A 22981-nucleotide genomic window follows, 5' to 3' on the forward strand; every position below is an offset into this window, starting at 1 on the left:
CTTTTCCCTTGGGGGGGGGGGGGGAGGAGGTGTTATGCCAAACCAATCATAACACAAATTACAAAATATTACCTGCATCTTATCAAAGTAGGCATGCCGATGCTGTTCAACATACCTCCAGGCACCTACATCTGAAAGGAATAGCTAGGATACTTGTACCAGTTCACACAAAAGAAGCTTATTTTATTCATTTGAACAAGTAATGCAGCTCCAAGTAAGCCGATTGATATAGAAATGCTATAGCTAAAAGAAATATAAGCATGCATATATTCAGGATGTAATGCAGGAAGAACACCATACTTATCTTCTTCTAGTTGAAAGCTAAGGTAGTCAAAAGAACATCAATGATATCGGGATGTGGCACACAATTGGAAAGGAATTAAAAGATTCAGACCTCATTGTAAGGCAGCTTTGATCAAGTACCTGTAAAGGGAGTATGCCTTTCACAAGACACAGACTGGACTATGGATAAGACTGAGAAACAAACAATTAAACTGGGGTTGTGAGTGGGGATGAGATGAGTGATTTAAGTCTGATAATCATTGTGAGAGTAAAAATCAGAGTGATTTAGAATTGGAGGATGACCCATTGAAGGGTTCATTAAATAGAGATGCATGTCTGTTGCCTAGTGAAACTGGTAGCAAGGTCAAGTTAGAAAAGAGTATGATCTTTGTAGATATCAATGCATTTAGAAAAACCCTGAAAGACTTTGTGATTCAAGAGGGTTTCAAAATAATGAGGATGAGAAATGAAAAAACAAGAGTGACAGCTCCTTGTAGTGTGAAGGACTTCCCTTGGAGAATCAATGCAGCTCCACAGGTAGATGGTGTCACATTTTAGGTTAAGACATGTGCCTAATCACACATGCGTTAGGTCAGATCCTACTAGAGATGCAAGTGCTGATTAGGTAGCTACAAAGATTGACAGTGTGTTGAGGGAAACCCAGGGATGAAGACTAGAGGTGTTAGAAATGAACTTCAAAAATTTGGTGTCAAGCCTCGGTACAGCAAATCCATAGGGCTAAGAAGAAGGCCTTGGAGTCAATAGAGGGTAGCTACATTAAGTCATTTGGGAAGAAGCCTTATTATTCTAATGTTGTGTTGGGAAAAAACGAGGGGAGTGTGGTAACCTTTCAGTGTGATGTAGATGAGCCACAGGTCATCCCTTCTGCACCTGTTTTTAATAGATTTTTCTTGGGGTTGTCTGCATTGAGAGATGGAATACTCCATTCCTAGGCTTTGATGGATGCCATTTGAAAGAGCCATTTGGGGGTTTATTACTAGCTGCCATTGTGTTAGATTGGAATAACAGGTTATTCTCTGTTGCCTTTGCTGTTGTTGAGTCAGAATGCAAGGAATCTTGGAGCTTTTTCTTTGAGAATTTGTCAAGTATGGTGGGAGGATTCTCAGTTGACAAGCCATGGGCATTTATGTCTGACACCAGAAGGTAATGTTGCATTCCCATCTTTTTGCTGTTTGTTCTGCATGTACTGGAAGATGGACTGAAATGTAATGCATGTAATTCCTAGGGATGTATTTGTTATGTTGTATATAAAGATGGACTGAAATGTAATGCATGTAATTCCTAGGGATGTATTTGTTATGTTATATATAAAAATGGACTGAAATGTGATGCATGTACTTTTTATTACTGTTGCTGAAATGTAATATGAGAATATATTTCATTGTTTAGGGATTGGTGGAGAAATAAACGAGACTGTACCTCATGTTATTAACAGGAGGTGTTGGCATGCATTTGATCATAGATTAAAAAAATGATCATGTCACCAACAATCTCTCTTAATCCTTTAACCATTGGGTGGGGGAACTTAGAAGTAAACCAATTCTAACATTGGTGGATGGATTGAGGGCCAAACTAATGTGTAGATTGCAGAAAAGAGAAGAGAAGGGCAGCAAATGATCTGGTATTCTTGTACCTAATGCAGTTAAGGAATTGAACAATATTAAAGAGGAGTCCAGGACATGTCCGCATGAGTTTGAAGTTCAAGACCAAAATATTAACTACATCATAAACTTGAGGGAAAAAATATGTAATTGCCAAGTTTGGGATATATATATAGGATTCCTTGTAGGCATGCAACCTTAAGGATAAATCACAGAAGGGAGGATGTAGAAAGTTATTGTGACAATAGGTTTTCCTTGGATAAATATATGAAATCCTACAAGTACTCTATACATCCAGTACTAGATCAGACCTTTTGGCCTTTGGGAGTGGAGGTTACCCATACTACTCTTCTGTCTCCAGTTATTAAGAGAATGCCAGGTAGGCCAAAAATAAGAAAAGCAGAAGGAACCTGGTGAGGCACCCAATGCATTTAAAAGATCAAGCATAGTGAGGTGTAAGGCTTGCAATCAATTAGGGCATAACACAAGAACATGCCCAAGCATTCAATTCAGGTCAATGCATTTTGTGTTTTACAATGCACCAGTTTCTTCAGCTTTAATATTAACTGTATTTTCTTGCTATTTTAGGTTCAGAACACTGGAAGTGACTGAGACCTTCATGTTCCATTATCACAGCCAACAACAAAGTGGAGGAAATCGAAGTGTCAAACAGAAGCTCTAGTTGGTAGGAAAGGAAATTTGCAGTGCCTTTAGCAACTGTTAACACAAAACCGACTAATGCCACAGTGTCCCAGCCACCAGTACAAGTTTCATCCTCCCAACCTTCCAAAGCAAAGGAAATGCCTTCAATGCATGCTGTTCATCCTTACAACCACAACCATCCTCATATATTGGAGTAACATATCTACCACCAAGTTTCCCCACAAAGGGAGACAAGGTGCAAGAATAAGAATGATGACAAAGAATCCAATGAAGCATGCACACAACATTGACTCTTATATAACCTTTTAAACAAATGATGTATTTTGGACAGTTTATGAAAAGCTTTAGTGATGCTTTTGAAACTAACGATGTTTGAACCTAGATTGACATTTTGAAATATTTCATGTTTGGGATGATTTTAATAGAACGATGTATTCCTTTTGTTAAGTCAGCTTTGAATTAATTTTGTTGTGATGTTCAGCTGTGAAATATTGTTGATGAATTAATTATGTTATGATGTTCACTAAACTATAGAATTTTGTACATTTACAATCACCATTTCTTTCATTTTAGTAAAAAGAACATTACAATTTCATTCAACAGTCAATATCAAAATAACAATTTAGTCTATCTAATAATTACAATACTTACATAAGGTCATTTTGGTCATTTCACCCATAAAAATGGATGGAAATGAGTTATTTGTTATACAATTACAAACCTTAAGGGGGTATTTGTAATTTTTAGAAAAGCTAGGGGTATCCATAATTATGTAAAACCTCATGGGAGGTCATTGTAATTTACCCTACTTTAATAGATATTATGATTTAAATTGTACAATTATAATATAGAAATATACACCAGTAGAAACAGATACTTATATATAGTAAGTACTAGGAATTGTAATAATATTTTAGGAGAAATAAGTTTGAAAGGGATATGCTTGGTTTGTTTCTGGAAACAACAAAACCAACTTAAAAATGGAACAGAAGATAGAGAAAGCATTGAAGAAAAAACTTATGATGAATCAAGCTACACTTTTACATGCTGGAAGGGTAAAGTTGGACTAGAAAATTACTTAGACAAATTAGCAAGGCTTCAGTGAGGAAAAACAATGTTGGAATACAAGTTGACATGCTTTTATATTGTGGAAAATACAAGAGTAACTTTGCATTATTGGAGTTACCCTTTCATCCACCATAAGAATGGAACATTTAAAAAGTTTATTCAGGAATTTTTTATGCCTCTGGTCCCATCAGTAGAAACTAAAACAACATGAAATGCTAACATCAAGAGAATTTATGACTTCTCACAGTCAGTTGGCCTCTAGATATCCAACAGGCTTGAACTAAAAGTCATCACCCCTATTTGCCAAAGGAGCTTAGGAAAAGGAAAACCAAATAGAGGAATCCCAACATCTCCCTCCCTGCAATACTCGACAATCCCCACCAAACACCTTTTTCCCCCACTCATCGGCTTTTCTTATGTGCATGTGGGTTTTCTTTCTGTTGCTTGCTGTAGGTGAGGAAAGGCCAATATTGTCCTAGGCTAACTAGTATTTATTCAAGTGGACTGGGACTTAAAGTAACCAACATTAGGGTTGAAGCAGGAACTCAAGTTAAGGCTTTAATTATCATTTAGGGGTTTAATCCACCCAGTGCATCTGTAAGTTCTTGATGTCTTATGAATAGGTATCAAATATGGAAACTATCAATCACTTCTTATATTAAAAGTATATTTTGACTTTCTAGACATAGCATATTATTCGGGTAAGTATTTCTGAATGATATTAGATAAGTTATTATAGGCTTTTAACTCCTTAAAGAATCAAATGTTAACTGATACTTGAGACCAAATAAAAAATTGATTATGTAAGTAATACCTTTAAAAAGATCTATTGTAGCTGGCGTGACAGTACTAACTCTTGGATCTGGGGGATCCTCTTTCTGGATGCAATCACCATTCAGTAATGCTGGATTGCTATCAATGATGGCAACATTTAGTTGGTTTGTCAAGGGCATGCGTGCTGCAAGCATATAAAGATGATGTATTATTCAAATTGGCATGAACAAACGGATTGGTCTTTATTGTAAAAACTAAGAATGAACAAATTTTCAGTAAAATCCCACTTCTGTGTCCTCAAGGCCCTCACACTCAGAAGATAAATAAGAGTCAATGTTGGGCGGAAAAGAAAAAATTTAGGCAACTATAGAAGGGACAAAAATTTTATATCATTGAAGGACAGGTCACTTGAAAGTTCAAACTCTTCACAAACAAGCTAAATATACAAACATAGAAGAGCTGAAGGTCTAGGAGCTCCTTACCAAATGCATGCAGATGTTTATAGATTTATAGCCTCACGCAAATGTAAGCCAGTCTTAGATCAGAGGTAATAGCTGAAGAAAGAAAGGGTGGTTTAAGAGGCACACAAGAAGCGTAGCCATTTGCAGAGAAAAGTTCATAATCCTAGTTCTGCGGCTCACTGAAGACATTCATTATTAATTAAGTCAAAATACAGAGATACTTTCAAATAATTCATACTTATGTGGTTCATAAAGACCATATAAGAATCTCAGAACATGATGAGATTAAGATATTGAGAAACTATAATAAAATATATTTGAAAGGCAATAAGAAAATAACAATTACCCAAAGAGCACGCCAGAGCCATGCCAACCATGCCACCTCCAACAATAGCAACATCATGTATCGGAATATTACTGTGGTGTCCATGCTTGTCTGCGACCTCCTAGGGATAATATAACAATTCAGGCAAATTTTCATGCACAGAACACTTCCAAAATTGTAAGATACACATTACTCGGAGAAATTCAGTTTTCTGTTAACATTATATAAGACCAATAACCTGAAACTAATTACAGAGATGGGCTTTGATTATGATTTTTCTTCATCATATATCTTCTGAATTTTAGACCCTAACTTTTAGCTAGATCAAATAAGATATATTCTTCTGCATATGGAATTCACTAACCTTTTCTCTTTCATTATGTATCTTCTCAAGTTTAGTATTTCTATCGTCGGTCAGACGACTCAAATCCAATCCATTTGAGGAACATATAGTACCTTATCCAGAAAAACAATCACCATAGAATCTTACCAAACAACAGGAAATAGGTATTCCATGATAATATTTTCTTTTTTAAGGCCACTTCCACATATGCATGTTTCTACTTCACAGACAATAGATAACTCTTAAGAGATTTAGAAGAGTTAAATACAATACCAACACCACCTCCTGGAAAACAGCAAAATACCTACGCCTCCCATCTTCATTGCTTAATTACAAAAATCTCACAGCTAAATATGCTCCGTCCTGATTGAATCCATGAGTGACCATTTTCCCGTTGACTAAAAAATTCAAAGATAATTACAATTTATTCAAGGAACATTATATGTTCTGTCAATGGTCATATATATGGAGCTTATGCGCTTATAACTTTTCTGTAGCTAAAGATTGCCTTTGTAATAAGAGCAATTAAATTTTGGTTGACTCATAACTTCTAGAATAACTTGGATATAAAAATCATTTTTCACCTACCCCCCAATTGTGTAGAAGGTGTTGGATCTTGGAGTTGCTCTTTAAATAGACTGTCAATCTTACTTCCACTGAAACAGTGTCCCCCCCCCCCCCCCATCGTGCCCACCTTTTTTTTCTTTCTCTCTTCCTCTTCTATGTTGTCAATTCTCATCCTCTTGCCTATGTTGCCTCCCTATCTTTTTAACATTGCGTCCTCCCTCTGCTCCTCACCATATCCCCCTTCCTCCCTGTTTTATTGTCTTCCTTCATATGTAGTTTAGTTTTTCCTACTCCCCTACCTCAGTTAAGCTGAAACAACAGAAAATAATTAAAAAGAAATAGACAAGAAAAGAAAAGTGGACGAACTTACTCAACTTTTGTCTTATATAAAACTGTGTCTTATTTCTTGAGACACCTCTCTTTTACATTCATCCTACCACTTGAATAAGTCATTTTCTTTAACAATCAAGAACGGGTGCTGGTATATAATCTATACAAGGGAGGAGAGCCAACTGGAGCCACACAACGCTAATCTTTTTGGTTGACTTTTCATCAAATGGCTACATCTCTGGGATTGTGTTAACATTTTACCCTCTTTGCAAATCTAGTTATTACAAATTCATCCTTTCTAAGATTCAAAATTTACAAAGGACACCTTGGTAAACAGAATAGGAGGCATCAAGAGCAAAATAGAAAGTTCACTAAAACTTCTTGCTGACGTCATCATTTCGTCCAAAATCTTAACTAAAGTGCAGGTTTGCTAAACAGGGTAAATTCATGGGGAGGGTATGGTGATTATGAAAGAATAGAAGGAGTTGTAAGTAACTATTTCATAGGGGAGGTAACTATGATCAGCAATGAAATCAAGAAATTTGCTCCCAGAGCACCTAGGGAGAAAAGTAAATCATATGAAAGGATAAGGTGTGTGGTTACCATGCAAATGAAACAAAATTATCATATCAGCATGACGACGAGATGAGGTAGCAAATGTACAAGAGGAAATAAAAAATGAGGAAGCCCCAAGTAGATCTCTACAGTTGTCCAATAGCTCAGGAAAATGGAAATAGTACATACAGAATAAAGTTATTATTACTAACTTGAGCACTATCTGCTCCAGGTAACTTGACACCTGCATCACTGCATAATGTCCTCCGGGCCAATCTGAAGGCATGGAAATTGAGTGCCACTTGTCTTGCAGTTATCCTAGCGGCAAACACAAAGAAAAAAGAGTAAGGGCTCCAACACAAACTTATTAAAATTAGTTCTTTGATGGACTAAACATACTATATAAAAGAACCAATAAAAGTAAGCTCCGTAATTACATGGAAAGTAATATGTGAAACAACGTGATCAGCTCACAAGAAAACAAACAGACATAAAGATTATGAGATATTTCTACAAACATTTGTCCTCTTAACAGACAAGCATAAATCTTAAATATCCAAATACATAACCTCAAAATAGTTTCACCTCTGAAAAAATCAGAAACAAAAAAAAAAAAAAAAACAAAAAGTCATATGTATGTTCAAACTCAAAAGGAGACAATATTATTCCATCTTACAACAAACAGATTTCTATATATCCTACTTTAAGCACTCACATTCACATACACATACATTTACTTAGATTGATATACAAACAAACCACACCATGAAGAAGCATTATTTAGACATTCAACCCCAAAGGTCGTAATTCCACTGACCTTAAAATCCCAACTGAAAACTCCATTTTTCTTTGCAACAACATATGCTAATCGGAGTTTGTCACCCAAAATTCATTGTATGTTTTTCAGTAGGAGTATGGTTAGTTTTTCTTAAATTCTTCTGCAAAAATTGAAGAGAGAAGTCTTGACATCTACTTTGGAGTTCTTTTAGAAATCAATGAATTGCATAAGAACTTCATTTTCTACAAATTAAATCATTCATGGGCTAACTACAACCTATTTCTTTCCCAGACATATGACTGGTGCCCCAAGAGCCCCTAAGCCATTGAACCCGACCACCACCCTTCTCTTTCTCTGATTCAGCATATAAATAAAAAGGTCGGAAAAGGAAATGTAGAAAATTCTATGAAATCCAGATAACACAAGACAACAAAATGCATGTGGGAAATTAAGAAAAACGGGGGATGGAAAGGCAACAAGACTGACATTCACGATTGGGCCTGAGAAAGGAGTGGTGTGTGAGCAGGGAGAGGACAGAAATCCAAGGAAGGAATTATGTTTGCTAAAGACGAGGAAGGCACCAGAAGACAAAGCCCACCAATCAAGCAAAGGGCAAACCTCTGTGTTAAGACTGAAAAGTAAAGTCTTGACAAAAACCAGCATCCCACCATTCACGATTTCATAATGCTGCACATATTTTTTACAATTATTTGCAAGTTCAAATGCTCTCTGGAAAATTTTCTAACACTATTCAATTCTTCCCATATGAAATTAGCAGCATAAAACTGAAACTAAACACATATATAAGCATAATACAACTTCAGGCCATAAAAATAATATGATTATTCTACGAAAATCCCAATTTCTACATATGTTAAAGATTCAGAATTCCATACTAATTGAAAATGAATATCTAAAAATTCTGAACAATTTACACAACGCATAAAAAATGATACAGAATTATACTAGTAGAAATACTCAACAAAAATCGTAACTTTTTCAAGAAAACATGCACATGCCGTCAGTACTTGTACTCCAAACAGCCCCCTTTTTGACAACTCATAATAAACTGTAGAAAAATCGCCTTACCTTAATTCAAGTAGCTGGGGAAAACTTAGCATGGCTTTCAAATTGAAATAGCTCACCACAAATCGAACCACCGGAAGCTGGTCAGCCAGTGCTGTTACAATAACCTCGAAATCAGGGTTTTGGAAGAGAAATTGGAAAGAAAGGAAAATCTTGTGAAGTATTTTCTGGAAGTAACTCTTTTGGTTGCAATTTCTCGTTAAAAATTTGATACCGATGTAATCTTTGGTTTGCAATTCCTCGTCCCAATCCGAGATTGCTTCTGATTTTGTATGATTTCTTCAATTTATTTGTATAGAGAGAGTGAACAATATAGAGCAATTAAGGATCGTTTCAGTGTGTATGTATGATTGGGTATACATGCATGTACATGTGTGTATATAAAGAAAAAGGTAAATTGCACGACGCCGAAAATTTTTCATAATTATAAATATTTTTTTTAAAATTGTAAATATTTTAAGAACTATTCTTGTGACAGATAATTGTAAGAGAGTATTTATTAGGATATAGGCCCGTATATTTTAATTAACTAAACTGATCGAACCGAATTTTCGATTAACCAAAAATCCGGTTCGAGATTTTTAAAAATCGAAAACCGAACCGTAATGGTTCTGTTCAGTTAAAAATCGATAAAATTCTTTTTTTTAAATAATATATATATATATATATTATATTTGAACACTACTTTCAAAGTTCAACCTCAATACTTGCAAATTTGACAGTGCAAAATCACTTTAATACAAACTTAACACACAATCAATGAATCAAACAAAAAAAAATAAAAAATTTCTATTAGGCATTTGTCAAACACCTTCAACGTAAAAATTATAAGTCAAATTTTTTTGAATTTTTTTTCTTTATAATAGAGCAAAGTACCACTTGATGGAGAAGATTGGTGGAGAGAGCTCTGCCGCTGGCTGAAGAGTGGAGGAGGTCGCGCGTTGTCGTTACCTGTGTTCTTCCGTCTTAGTTCTTTCTTTTCTTTATCTGAGAGTCTGACTATCTATATATATTTTATACTAGCATATATTAGTAATATAGTATTAAACAAATATAATATATATATGTATATAATTACAATACTTTGGTTCAGTCCGGTTCGTCCGGTTTAACCGTTTTATGCACACCCCTATTAGAATATATATAAATTTAGAGAGATATTTATAATTTTTTAAATAATATGAAAATATTTGTAATTAGACAAATTTTAAGGAAGTCCCTTGTAATTTGCCCAAAGAAAAAAATATTATTTTAGACTTTTAACTTTGTCTAAATTTATTTTTGGTCCTCTGTCTTATACAATTATCATATATTTATCAATTTTAAGAGATATAATCCGAGTTAGAGTCTTTTTGCCAATTTTTGGCTCGAAAATTTCCAATTTGATCATAAATAGATAATGTATCGTGCACGTAACCAATATTCCGGCCAGCTTATCTACGTATTCTGCCGATAATTTTCAACTACGCTGAATTTGAAGAGAAAATAGATATAGTTTTGATATGGCACGCATTTGTTGTCGATGAAGTTTGAATTCAAATCAATTAAAATTATACCTGCTTATTTTGCCATGTGAACTAAAAAAATATATATAGATTTTCATGTCAAATCATGTGTAACAATCTGTATATCTGGAAGTATTTTAATATAATACAATCATTTACAGTGTTTTATTGTTACTTCAAATATAATATTTATCTTAATAATAGAATATCAACACAAAACATATAACTATATAATTATAAATTTTAGACCGCGAGCTGCTACGTAGTTCGACTTTTTACTAACATATCATCCACATTAATTTTCGTGTTTTTACAGGTTTAGTAGCACCTTCTGGCTTACAAGAGAGCTTCAATAAGGTTCAAATCCCTTTTGTAGCATATCTCTGAAAGTTTGTCCAGCGTAATGTGACTGTGCCACACCATCAATTTTGATCCATATAAAAAAAAAATCTAATTTAAACATGGTATCTGACAAGAATGTGGCTTAAATATTTGTACCTAAATCGAACATCCCACACTTTTAAGATAGATGTAAGAAAATCTATAACATTTCCATAACTCACAAGGGATTTCCTTACATCTTGGTGTGATATAGTTGAGAATTAATGTAGTTTATTGAAAGAATTGTTTCCCATAAATACTTACAATCTAGAATTTATGTCCATCTACTTCTTATTACTATTCTTACAATCACTAACTTCATTTAATTGAAATAAATAAAGAGTTGTGGTTAGATGAATAATGAAGAAAAACTCTTCAAACAATGCTCCATGTTTGCCGCTCTATTTATGCATCAAAACTCGAAAGAAAGTTTGAAGACTCAAGTAAATGAGTAAAAGGCATTTTTTATTATTGTCCAATTTTTGAAGTATGGTTATTACATTCATCTTGAACGGGCCTTTCTGTGTATTACCTTTCCCTATAAACTGATCGTTCTTAGTTCAAATTTCTTCAACGTGAAAATCCTAAATCTACTTTTGACCAACAATGAATCTGACATTAAGTTCTTTCGGATATCTAAAACATGCAACATATCAATCTTGATGGAGATCATCCACAATACCATCTTACCTATGTCAATATTGGATCGAGAAGAGTTTTTCGAGAATAGCTTCATTTTATTGTTTGGGATGTAAATGGAGAAACATCTTTTTGTTGAAACAGATACGACAAGTGGCTATAGTAACTATCCACCATTCTATTACGTCATTTACCAAATTGGCTTCAATTGAATCACAATAATGAGATCGACATCAAATCTCACATATATCCTCTTGTTCTTTAAGTAGTTCTTTAAACCCTTTTGTGGAAAAGTATTTCTTGATGCCATCTCTTTTATATTAGCACACGAGACTTTTTCAACTCCTTTCTTTAGGTACGTAGCAATATATAGGGTTACCGGCACTTGGAGTGAATGTCATTTCAACTATGTACTTGTAATCTTGTAACGGGTATGGGGTAGTTGTATAATTAAATCAAATTTCAAAAATATTTGATATAATTTACCCTTAAGATTTCATCACAGCATTGGTTTCGAGAAATCAAATCCGTCTCCTCTTTGATGTGGATAATTTTAATATGAGAAATCATATTTTTGGTCCCATATGTTAGGGCATTTTTCATCCATTTATTACGATTTTCTGACATTACATCCCATAAGTTGAAATTTTCTCAATTTTAGTCCTCACATGCATTTCTCATCCAATAATTAACAAAAAAACATACGAAAATGCAACCAGCCCCATCAATTATTGGATGTAAAATACACGTGGGGACTAAAATTGAGAAAAAATTCAACTTATAGAATATACTACTCCAACTTTTCTACCCAACATTCGAAACAATAGATCCACAAATACGAGCATGTGTGAGTGTGTGCGTGCATTACTCAATCATCATATATATATATATGCTTACAATTATGGCATTGAATTTTGGAGTTGGAAGCCAATGTGCGCAGAAAATAGGCAACATATATATTTTGATCACTAACAATCCGCTTGTCAATTTTAAGCTATACTCATTATGCCAATATTAGTGTGTGAAGATTAGGGACAACATTATTGTGCACACTATTATGAGTACAAAACAACACTTTATATCAGAAATTGCACACGCGCATGGTACTTTTTTTAAGCTTTCAACTTTCACTTTGTAAAAGCAAAATCATGCACAAAGCTTATTTTTTTTCAAAATCAAAAAAGAAAATCATCAAATATGCAAAATCAACTTAATTTAATTAATCCTCTTCTCTTTGACCTACCAAAATAAGGAAAAATCACAAGCCAATAGGAATAAAGATTGCAAACTGTGTCCTGTATATATAGGGTGCGGTAGTTTTAGTCCAGTAAAAAGTTGATTTGGTAATTTAATTCATCAATTTATCAATTTTTGGTGGTTTTGAATTTTTTTCATCGGAATTTTCAAAGTCTCCATTCACATGACGGGCACGTGGGAAAATCCTACAAAAAGTTCTTGATTCACGAACAAAATTGTTGAATCAATTTTTCACGGGACTAAAATTGCCAAACCCTGTACATACAAGATGGACATTACAATTAAAAAGGCCTCATTTTGCATCCTGTATATATGGAGATGTACCGTTCTGGTTCTGTAAAAAGTTGGATTTTGCAATTCAGTCCACCAATTTATTATTATTATTTTAATTGAGAATTTTCAGTCGAAATTTCAAAATCCCCAATCGTATATCTTCATAAGTGTACGTGGAAGAGTCCAACAAGTTTTTAAATTCCCAACAAAAAGAAGTCCTCGATCCAAAAAACTGATAACTTAGTGGACTGCATTACTAAATTAAATTCGCATAGGATCAAAATCACCAAACATCCATTTACACAAGATGAAAATTGCAATTAACCCCCCCCCCCCAAAAAAAAAAAAAAAGCAAACTCTCTATATGCATCAATGAATAGTATATAGGTCTTTAATTATTATAACTTTTTATCTATTTAGTTATTTATTTTATTTTTACCAATTTCACCTTGATAATGAGTGCAAAGGCATAAGGAAAAGAAAACAATCAATAGTGGGTTAGAGGCATGAGTATTTGATCTATGATTCTATGTTATAAGTGAACTTAAAGACATCTATCTTTTCCACTTCACTATAGCCCTACCAAAAATTCCATACCTTAAAAGATTAAAAAAAATTAAAAAAAAATTGTTCAAATTTGATTCTAGACTGCAGTGAGTTCAGTTGATTAATTATATGATAATAGTACAACTATAATTAAAAACTGGGATTCCTGAAAATTATAAGTAGTGGATTATTTAATTTCTTCAAATTATTATGACAATATATAGCACAACATACTCATTATTGTTCCTTTAAAAAATCAAGATAAAATGATGAATAAAATGTGTTAAATTAATTTGCTAATACCAATAATTTAAATATTATGAGTTAAAATAATATTGAATATGCTTTCCAAATTTTACCATAAGTAATTAGAAATGTTAAATTTCTATGGAAATATTATATAAATTGAAAAGGGTGGATTTATGTAATTATTTTTATCAAAAATATTGTTCTGCCTTCGGCATAACTAACAATTGTAGTTATTTTTAAGACGATTTTATTTATTTATTTTATTTTAAAAGAGGATCAGAATTGATTTTTCAACTCTTTTTTGGGACACGAACCTGTGATTTATAGAAATAAGATAGCACCATTAAATCACATGATCGTCTCTTAAAATATATCTGTAGTGAAAAAGAAAATTGTTTTTATACTTAAGCCATATCTCAACAAAAGTTTATGTAATTATCAAACCTCATTATGAATTTCAACTCAAATTAAAATTGAATGTTTATTCATTTTTACACCAATGTCAACAAATTAGTCCTTGTGTGACACTTAAGTGGCTACATATTCCAATAGTTAAACCACAACAAACATCATTTGTGGTAAGTACAATTTCTCAAATTTTAGAGGGTCTAATTTATTATTAGGCCAAACCTCATTTTTAGATTGTTTTTTGGTGTTTAGTAGAGATAAAGAAAGAAAAATAAAAATAAATAAGTATGTGTCAGAAATAGAGTGTATGTTTGGTTGTTTTTGGAGATAACTTAAGATAGGGTAAAATAAGTATTATATGTTTGATTTTGTATCTTGGACGACAAAATTCACTATTTATTATCAAATCATATATCTTATATATATATATATATATATATATTCTTGGTATGTGGCTTGAATTATATGTATATTATTGTATATATATTTGGATGAATTATGTTTAGGAAATAAAATTCACTGTTTATTATCAAATCATGTCTCTTTTATATATATTTATAATTGTATACGTATATTTTCAAATCCAATTTCAAAAAATTCAAACCTACAAAAACACAGTGTTAAAGATGAAAAAAATCCAACCTAACTTGCTGTATGTTTCCGCCATCTCGAAGGACAAAACATGAAACCAAACATAGTGGTAATTATCTTTTGTAATTATTGACACCTTTTAATACGTCAACCAATTATATGACGATAGATAAATGAAAAATCTATTTCCAACCAATGATATTTTAGTTTAGTAGTTATGATTGAGATTTTTAAATAAATGCGACTCTCACTATATGTGGGTATTTTTTTTATTTTATATGAATTTATTATAATTTATTCCATTATTCTTAGTTACATTAGGCTGCATTTGAATGAAATAATTTGAATTTCAAAAGGGATGTAAGGCAAGATTTCAAATGACTCTATATTAAATGAGTTTGAGATCCATTACAATGCCACATTATACACTATAAAATAAAAGTTCAAAAATTTGAAATCTTGTGGCATGAATTTATTCAAATAAATTTGATGAATCTGTTATTGTGAATTTAAAATTCTTAAATTCAAATTCATCGATCGAAACACAACATTAATAATGGATTAGTGATATATTCAAACGAATCAACGCATTGTTCCATTTATTGAAATATTATATAATCATATACTTACCAATCTAAAAAAAATAAAGAAAATATCATCTACTTCCATAATTACCTTGAATTTAGTCGACTGAGTTTGAGTTGGAATCTCACAACCTTACCCCACCAAAAATCCCAGCCCACTATCTTAACTGTGAAGCAAAACTCAATCATGGGGCATCAGTCATCATGCATGTTCAAGTTCTACATATATATAAAAGAAGATGCAGCAAAAATTCTCTACAATAATACCCTCCACCTCTCAGAAATCTTGCTAACCCTAGTTCAAGAAAGTACTGCCATGACGGATCAATAACCAGAAAAGGGCTAGCTGAAAACAAACAAACAGGCTGCTTGTTTAGGATAATAGTGATCTTGATCCTGGCGGCGCCGGCGCACAGCAGGTGCACCTCCCTAGTGTGCTCATGCTATGTGGCATCAAGAAACTCTGATAGCAGAGAAGAAGAGATCAGTAGAAGGTTTAGAAGCATTAACGACGATCGTCGGAAGAGGGTTACTGGTTCAGGAAATAGAGATGGAGGAATGCTGTTCATGGAAAGTCATGAATCAAGAGGTGTTGATAGGAGTAGTAAGAGCAGAAAGCAGGTTGAATCCGCAGCTCATCATCATGCTCCTCTCAAGAGTAATCTCAAGAAAACTGCATCGACGAAAGAGATAAATGGTAAGTTGAGTTCAGGGATGAGGAAAGTTAGCTGGTCTGATGCACATGGGAAAGACATTGCTCATGTTCAAGAATTTGAACCAAGGTATATATATATATGCTTAAATTCTAATGTATGTCGAAGATCGGAAAAGGGTCGAATAATAGTATATATATTGAGAGTGATAATGTGAAGAAGGGGTCTGATCTTGAGCTCTTCTTGTCTTGATTCTAGTTGTAAATATGGAGTTGTAATTAACTTGTTGTCATGTGTGTTTACAGTGAAGAAGGGGAGTTAGGAGCTGTAGGGAACTCTTGTAGATGTGCTATTCAATGATGAAGGTACGAAATCTAAGGTTTAAATTTCAGACCCTTTGTTCTTATTACATTCAGTTTCAAACTTTGATGGAGGTGTAAATCATGGGATTTCCATTTGAAAATTCAGATTCTAACATTTGACAAATTGATGTTTTCAGAATGAAAGAATGAGGAGGAAAGTTTCATACTTAGTTTGACAATTACAGTTTGTATCAACCATGAATCACCAAAAACTATTAGCTTCTAAGTAATATATTCCCAAGATGACCAAATTTCCACAGTTAACAACTTTCTTTTTTATCGGTTGTCAAATAAACAAAAGAAGCATTGGATCAAGATTCATTCAACCTACTCTATATATATTCCACATTGATCAAATAGAGGCTAAATGGATTAAAACACCAAAAAAAAAAAAAAAGAAAGAAAAAGTGCCCAGTTCGGAACTGGAGTCACCAATTTTGGCGTGAACATTTGAAATATTGTGCCAAATTACACTTTTATTCTTATATGACAGAGTATTTAACATTTTTAGTCATCTATTTTACAAAAATTTTAAAATGATTATAAAATTAAGAAAACTCAAAACATTCAAATCATATGTTTCACAAGATTTTAAAAAACAACCCTAAAATTGAAAAAACTCAACATATTTAATTTCATAAATTCCGTAAAAACAAATGATTAAATACATCGAGTTTTGTTAATTTTAGAACTATCTTGAAAATTCCATAAAGCAAAAGATTAAATATGTCTAAGATCTCTTAAATATATTGAACACCTGAGGCTAAAAGTGTAATTTTGTCAAATTTTTGGTGTCTGAAGCATTCTTAAACCTGGGGTTGGGAAAAGCCGAAAGAAACTAGCCTGATAAGAAAATTCCGAAAGCCAAAGTTGTCTTCAACAGTCAGAAAGGAATAAAGCAAACTCAAACTACCTGTTATGCCTTTTTCTTCAACGCGTTAAACGTACAACACTGGTGGTTCAAATTGTAATGGACCACTTAAGAAACAATGACGAGAGAAAAAAAGAATATACAAGATCCCCTCAAATCTGTCAGTAAAGAAGCTAAAACGCCATGGAGAAGCAGTCACGGCAAGAAATGGCGGACCGTCCAATCCAGACGTGAAACAATTGTCATAATGGTTATAAGAATCACAACTTTGAACTTCTATAAACCCCCCACAATGATATACCAGATTCAGACTATAATACCCCCCACAATGATATTCTTACCACGTAATACCTCAACAATATCTGCTATTTGTCTAAGTAGGAAATCAGAGTATCAACCAAACAACTATATCAGTTTGGTGTTGGTAGTGCTCCTTTATAGAGATTTGTCCCAGGTGACAACGTAGAACAAAAGTTGCATCCTCAATACTACTTCTGACTCTTTACTTTCTTAGCTTTGCTCTTTTCCTGCATTTTCTTTTTCTTTGCTTCAGCAGTAATCCATGAATAGTCGGAAGGAATTGCAAACGGGTCTTGAGTAGTATCAGTCCTGCTGCTTGGGCCACCTCTAGATAAACTTGAACGTTGATAAGGAGATTTTATCCACTGGAACCAAGATGAACCTGATGACTGAGATACAGAAGGGCTCTCTTTGGAAACAGGAGTTGGACTCGATGGGGGTGTTGAAAACTCATCTAGTGGCTGCAGCTCTTCGAACTTCGTAAATGTAACCATCACCCTGATAGTGGGAACTACTGGAATGGCAACCTTAAACAAGAAGAGCCAAATTATCAACAGTAAAGGACATCACAGACAAATTAAAGATACAGAAGCTCATACAAAGCTCGCCTATCAAGAAATAGGAGATGAAAAAGAAGAGGGTAACTCCTTTGTGGCTCCAGCAGATGACTATCATATGACAACTTTCCCATTAAAAGCTAGCGATCACAAACTGAAAACACGTATTAATCTCCAAAGGTGATGGTTTATACCCCTTTTTCTATTAACTAATATAGTGATACCAGTGAAAGGTCATTCATGCAAGGGGTCTTGCATGCAAGGCAAACTACTTCGTAGAGCTATTTCCTAAAATTTACAAAATTCCAACAAATCATACCAAAATCCTCACCATCCTTTTTCTCATGCAAGCAAAGAATAATAAAAGAAAAATGGTTTTAAATTGTGTCGTACCACAAAAGGGATTCGGGTCACAGATTATTACCCATATCTGATCAGCTCTCGTATTGGCAAAATAAAATCTTCAAAGAATATACTAAAAGTTGTCAAAGCAACACATGCTGAAATTCCCGACTCAACAACAAACAAAATTTCCAGTATTTCAACAAGTACAGTGAGGCAATGTTGCAGTTCAACGGGAATTTGAATTTTACTTAAATGTCAGAAATCATCTGGCCAAGTCACTGCCAAGAATCTTTAACCAAGACATTTATGTACTCTAAGAGCAAAATCCTTTACAAAAGATAAAAGATGGAAAAGTTCATGACAGAACTCTAATAGTTGCTTCTTCCCGTACCCCTGTAATATCTCACGCTTATCACTTTAACTAGACCCAGCCAAGCATACTGGCGTCTAGATACGTCTTGACATTCTTCTACCTTCTATTACTAACACATGTCACGATCACCAAGAACGAATTTAGTAACTTGAATGGAGAAATTGTAATCCCCAAACTGGTTATGCCATTACTAAGTAGAAGCTGTAATGTCATAGGCTAGAATATTTTGTCCAATCCTGCCTATCATAGTAACAGACAGGAGAGTTTTTCAGACATGCAAGATATCTATGTATGTTGCATCAAGTATAAAGATCTCTATTACTCAATAATGTCTCAACTGAGGCTTTATGTTGCATGGTTATGATGTTCCAAACCGAAAACAAATAATTACACAGTAGTAGAATAATGCCAATACACTCTTCTACACCAATGACATTGCTGATAAATTGCAATGCCCCAATGATGTATATGAACAGAGATTACATGTATAAATGGAAAAGGATATATATGACAAACAGTGGTTAAAATAAATAAGAATTGATGAAAGCATGCACATCAATTTAGTAAAGTTTTAGTACAAGAATCAGACCTTGACCGGGAAGGTCCCCTTGGGTAGTTTCGTAGTAAACAACTCTCTCAACCGCCGTATAGCTTTAACTTTGTTTGCTAAGATGTCAAGCAATGGAAGGAGTTCTTCTGTTCGCAATGGAAAATCTGGGGAAAGCCAGAGAATAGGCCTCAAACCTTTCTTATACTCATTTTCCCGGCTTCCATCCTTCCGTCTATTTCCACTTTCACTATTTGTTGATGAAGGAGATTTACCGTCTCTTCCTCTCCGAAGCTCATCACGTTTCACAACCACGTCAACAGAGTGCCTACCTGGTCTATTTTGACTTCGAGGAGAGTCCTCTAGAAGATCATTAACTTTTTCTTCCATACACAAAGAGCTTCTTGGTGGAACAATCTTTTTCTCATTTTCTTGTTTATTTTCCCGTCTCCTCCAGCCACTGAACCATCCTTTCTTTTCCTGCTTGGTTTCTCCATTCATGCAACCATTTATGTCCTCAATGGGAATATCCCTTTGGTCATAACAACTATGACGATGTGCAATAATACAATTACTATTTTCATTGCTCAAATCTGAGGAGTCCATCTTAAGAGCAACCTCAAGTTGCCTTCTCTCTTCCTCCGTCAAGATATCATCAAACTCATTCTCTGTTTCATTTTCATTGGAAGAGTTAAAGAACTCATCATCCGTCATGGCACCTGGCACCCTCCTTGACTTAATGCTGACGACCACATTATGCATATCATACACTTTAGCTTTCCAAGGACCCACCAGTTCTGTTTTCTCCTGTCTCCTCCATGTTGTTTGAGGTAAAAGAACTGCTTGAGTCACGTCAATCCCAGGCCTAAATATATTTGTCTGAGACATTGCAGTCACTTCTTGTTGCACTTCTGCCTCACTTGCTGGAGCACCTGCACCATCCAAAGCATTCATTACCTCCTTATCTTTGTGTGAAATCATGCAAAGTGATCCGGGAGGCACTTGACCATCCTCTGAGCCGTCACCAAGGAACAGAATACTCTGGTCAGCACGTTGTATTCTGAAACCATCAAAACCAGCCAAAGTCATATCTGCCCTCAAATTTGCACCCCTCTTCCAGATCTTGTAAGTATCAGATGGGGCGATTCTCGAAATGAAAGGGATGACTGAGCTCTCAAAATGAAATGTAATCTCCATATAAAAATCTCTCATCCTTCTCATCGTCCCAATCAATCGAGGCAACCTTCTACACCATTTTGCCCAAGCTAATGGCTGGTAATGCCTAACTATGATTTTAGCAATGCCTTCTTCCCTATTACATATTGCTTCCTGTAGCGCACTCCAACCGTGTTCATTCTGCAAGCTCCAATCTGCCCCTGCAAGCATAAGCATCTCCGCTGCAGTCTCATCACCAAATTTAACGGCCAAATGAAGTGGAGTGTCTCGGTTAGGGACATCACGTCTGTCAATTGCAGCAGCTATGGCATCAGCCTTAGCTTCTTCCGCAAGTGAGACCGATTCTGTATGAATCTCAGATGGATCACAAAGTCGGGGAAGGCCCGCAAGAATTCTCCTCAGACCAGCATAGTCCTTCAAAATTATGGTCTTGTGGACAGGACTATGTTCATATTTTGATACATCAACAGACGACATACCTCAGTAGTATACAGAGAGCAAACTAAGCTATATTACTAGCAACGCCAATTCAATCATCCAGGTCCCACTAACCAATAGAAAACTTTTATCCAGATCAACAATATATGATGAATAGAACTTCAGGCTAACCAAAAACTCCTGAAATCACTGAATATAACAAACAGAGGCAACCTGTATCATATCAACCACAAATTTAATGAATTCCAGCAAGAAATTCAGAAAAGAAAAATTCAAACATACAGTCAAATACACCCAAATGATACATGAATATGAGAAACTCCATAGTTATAACTTAGACAGGAAACAAAAATGCTGAATCCTGAACTAGCCCAAGCCGAAAGGATTTCAGAAGGGGCAAGAAGTATCACCTTTTCTTTCTCAGACACAAGATTGCTGCACCAAAGGCCCCTCAGCTATTGAACCCTACCACCACCTCTCTTTCTCACTCAGCATATAAATAAAAATGAAATGTAAAAGAATAAAAAGGAACTCTTACATCCAACGCAGATCAGACAAAGAAATGCATGTGGATTGATGCAAAATAGTGGAAGCTAAGAAAGAAAAGGATATACCATTGAAATCTGAGAAAGAGTGGTGTGAATACTGAAAAGGGACAGAAAACAAAGCAAGGAATTATGTTCTGTAAAGACAAAGAAAGGCACAAGAAGATAAACCCCACCGATCAAGCAAAGGGCAAATTTTTGTGTTTCAGATTGAAAAATAAGCCCTCACAGAAACTAGCACTCGACAGTTCAAGATTCCAGTCTTGCAGAGAGTGAGAATTAAAAAGAAGGCTCCTCCATTCAGAGAAATAGAAGGGTGATGCATGCATTACAACTGATCTTGACTTGAAATAATGTGGCACCCTTATTTCTTAATGCTACATCATTTTTTACAATTATTTGTAAGTTCCAATGTTATCCACTAGAAGATTTTCTAAAATTAGTTAACTCTACCCATATGAAATTAGCACCATAATAAAACTGAAAGTAAACACACATATAAAAGCACAATCCAACCTCACCCAAAATCATAATATTGTATCCTAAAGAAACCCCAAATTGCTATATACATTGAAGATCCAAAAATTCCAAAGTAATATAAAATAACATCCAAAATTCTGAACAACTTACACAGTGCATAAAAATGATACAGAACTGTAGTAGTAGCAAGAATCAACAAATATCGTATTAATTTCAAGAAAAACATACACAGATCGCAACATTTGTAGTCTAAACAGCACCGACTTCGCAAGTTCAAAACCCACTGTAGAAAAATCGCCTTACCTCAATTCAAGCAGCTATGCACAGCTTACGAGTGTTTTCAAGTAAAAATAGTTTCACCCAAGTCGAACCAACCTAGACGGTTCAGATCGGCCGCTACAGTAGCCACGAAATCAGGGCTTCGGAAGAGAAATTGGGGAGAAATGAAAACTATGTGAAGTAATTCCGAATATAGCTCTTCGGATTGCAGTTTGTCGTTAAAATCTGAGATTGATCCTGATTTTGTGTGATTTTTTTCTGATTTTATTTGATTTATTTCTGTAGAGAGAGAGAGAGAGAGCAAAAAATAGAGAGAAAACACAATGCATATGTATGTTCATGTAGACATGCATCCATGTATGTATGTGTCTATACCACATATAGGCAATACATAAGTCATGTATCTGGATGATTTAAATCCAATTTGGTTGTATAATTAATTATATAAATGATTATATTTTTGGGTTCATAATTTAATAATTAATTGTGGTGTTTGAATTCCAAAATTCATTGATGCCATTTATAAGATAATATTAATATTTCAATAAATTAAAAGAAAAATTACGATGAGTTCTAGTGAATCCGCGTCAATGAGTACTCCTTGTTATTTGAAAATTTATAAATACCTCTTGATATTTGGTGTCTTTAGGTAGAGCCTGAAGTTGTCAATTTTGCTCTAACCCGTCGGTTTACTATTAAAAAAAATAGATGAGAACCTAAGAAGACTAACAATTGGGTTAGTTGTTAGACGATTGTTAAAATCAAGAG

At 34.2% G+C, this 22981-nt stretch overlaps 3 protein-coding genes across 6 annotated transcripts in view; 1 reads left to right on the forward strand and 2 right to left on the reverse strand.

Moving 5' to 3' along the window:
- LOC105171855 (ubiquinone biosynthesis monooxygenase COQ6, mitochondrial) overlaps positions 1-9823 on the reverse strand; it is a 13179-nt gene extending 3356 nt beyond the window's left edge. Inside the window, exons 1-6 of one of the 3 annotated variants that reach the window (XM_020697275.1) lie at positions 9734-9823; positions 8858-8948; positions 7203-7308; positions 5217-5316; positions 4450-4593; positions 73-131 (exon numbers count right to left, since the gene is read on the reverse strand). In XM_020697275.1, coding sequence (XP_020552934.1) covers positions 73-131; positions 4450-4593; positions 5217-5316; positions 7203-7308; positions 8858-8889 — 441 coding nt within the window. In that variant the 5' untranslated portion in view covers positions 8890-8948; positions 9734-9823. Of the gene's footprint in view, positions 1-72; positions 132-4449; positions 4594-5216; positions 5317-7202; positions 7309-8857; positions 8949-9032; positions 9204-9733 lie in introns of those variants that run through there. The other 2 variants (XM_011093101.2, XM_020697274.1) reach the window with 2 other exon arrangements.
- Positions 15369-16645, forward strand: LOC105172043. The gene is made up of 2 exons (XM_020697472.1): positions 15369-16069; positions 16246-16645. Exons 1-2 carry the CDS (start codon positions 15846-15848, stop codon positions 16298-16300), a joined length of 279 nt encoding a protein of 92 aa, XP_020553131.1. The 5' UTR covers positions 15369-15845; the 3' UTR covers positions 16301-16645.
- LOC105171856 lies at positions 17200-22568 on the reverse strand. Of its 2 annotated transcripts, none has more exons than XM_011093102.2 (3): positions 22238-22568; positions 19338-21122; positions 17200-18000 (listed from the first exon to the last, which is right to left on the reverse strand). In XM_011093102.2, exons 2-3 carry the CDS (start codon positions 20946-20948, stop codon positions 17662-17664), a joined length of 1950 nt encoding a protein of 649 aa, XP_011091404.1. In that variant the 5' UTR covers positions 20949-21122; positions 22238-22568; the 3' UTR covers positions 17200-17661. The 2 variants fall into 2 exon arrangements, with proteins under 2 accessions (XP_011091404.1, XP_011091405.1); XM_011093103.2 differs by lacking the exon at positions 22238-22568 and adding an exon at positions 21320-22188.

The sequence above is a fragment of the Sesamum indicum genome, linkage group LG10 (genome assembly GCF_000512975.1).
Source record: "Sesamum indicum cultivar Zhongzhi No. 13 linkage group LG10, S_indicum_v1.0, whole genome shotgun sequence".
Classification (NCBI taxonomy): domain Eukaryota; kingdom Viridiplantae; phylum Streptophyta; class Magnoliopsida; order Lamiales; family Pedaliaceae; genus Sesamum; species Sesamum indicum.

Bases quoted from the DNA above. Each gene is read 5' to 3' on its own strand.
- LOC105172043 (XM_020697472.1), top strand. From the start codon at position 15,846: ATGCTGTTCATGGAAAGTCATGAATCAAGAGGTGTTGATAGGAGTAGT. The intron at 16,070-16,245 runs GTATATATATAT...GTGTGTTTACAG, and splicing joins GTTCAAGAATTTGAACCAAG to TGAAGAAGGGGAGTTAGGAG.
- LOC105171856 (XM_011093102.2), bottom strand. From the start codon at position 20,948: ATGTCGTCTGTTGATGTATCAAAATATGAACATAGTCCTGTCCACAAG. The intron at 18,001-19,337 runs GTCTGATTCTTG...TTCTTGTTTAAG, and splicing joins AGGGGACCTTCCCGGTCAAG to GTTGCCATTCCAGTAGTTCC.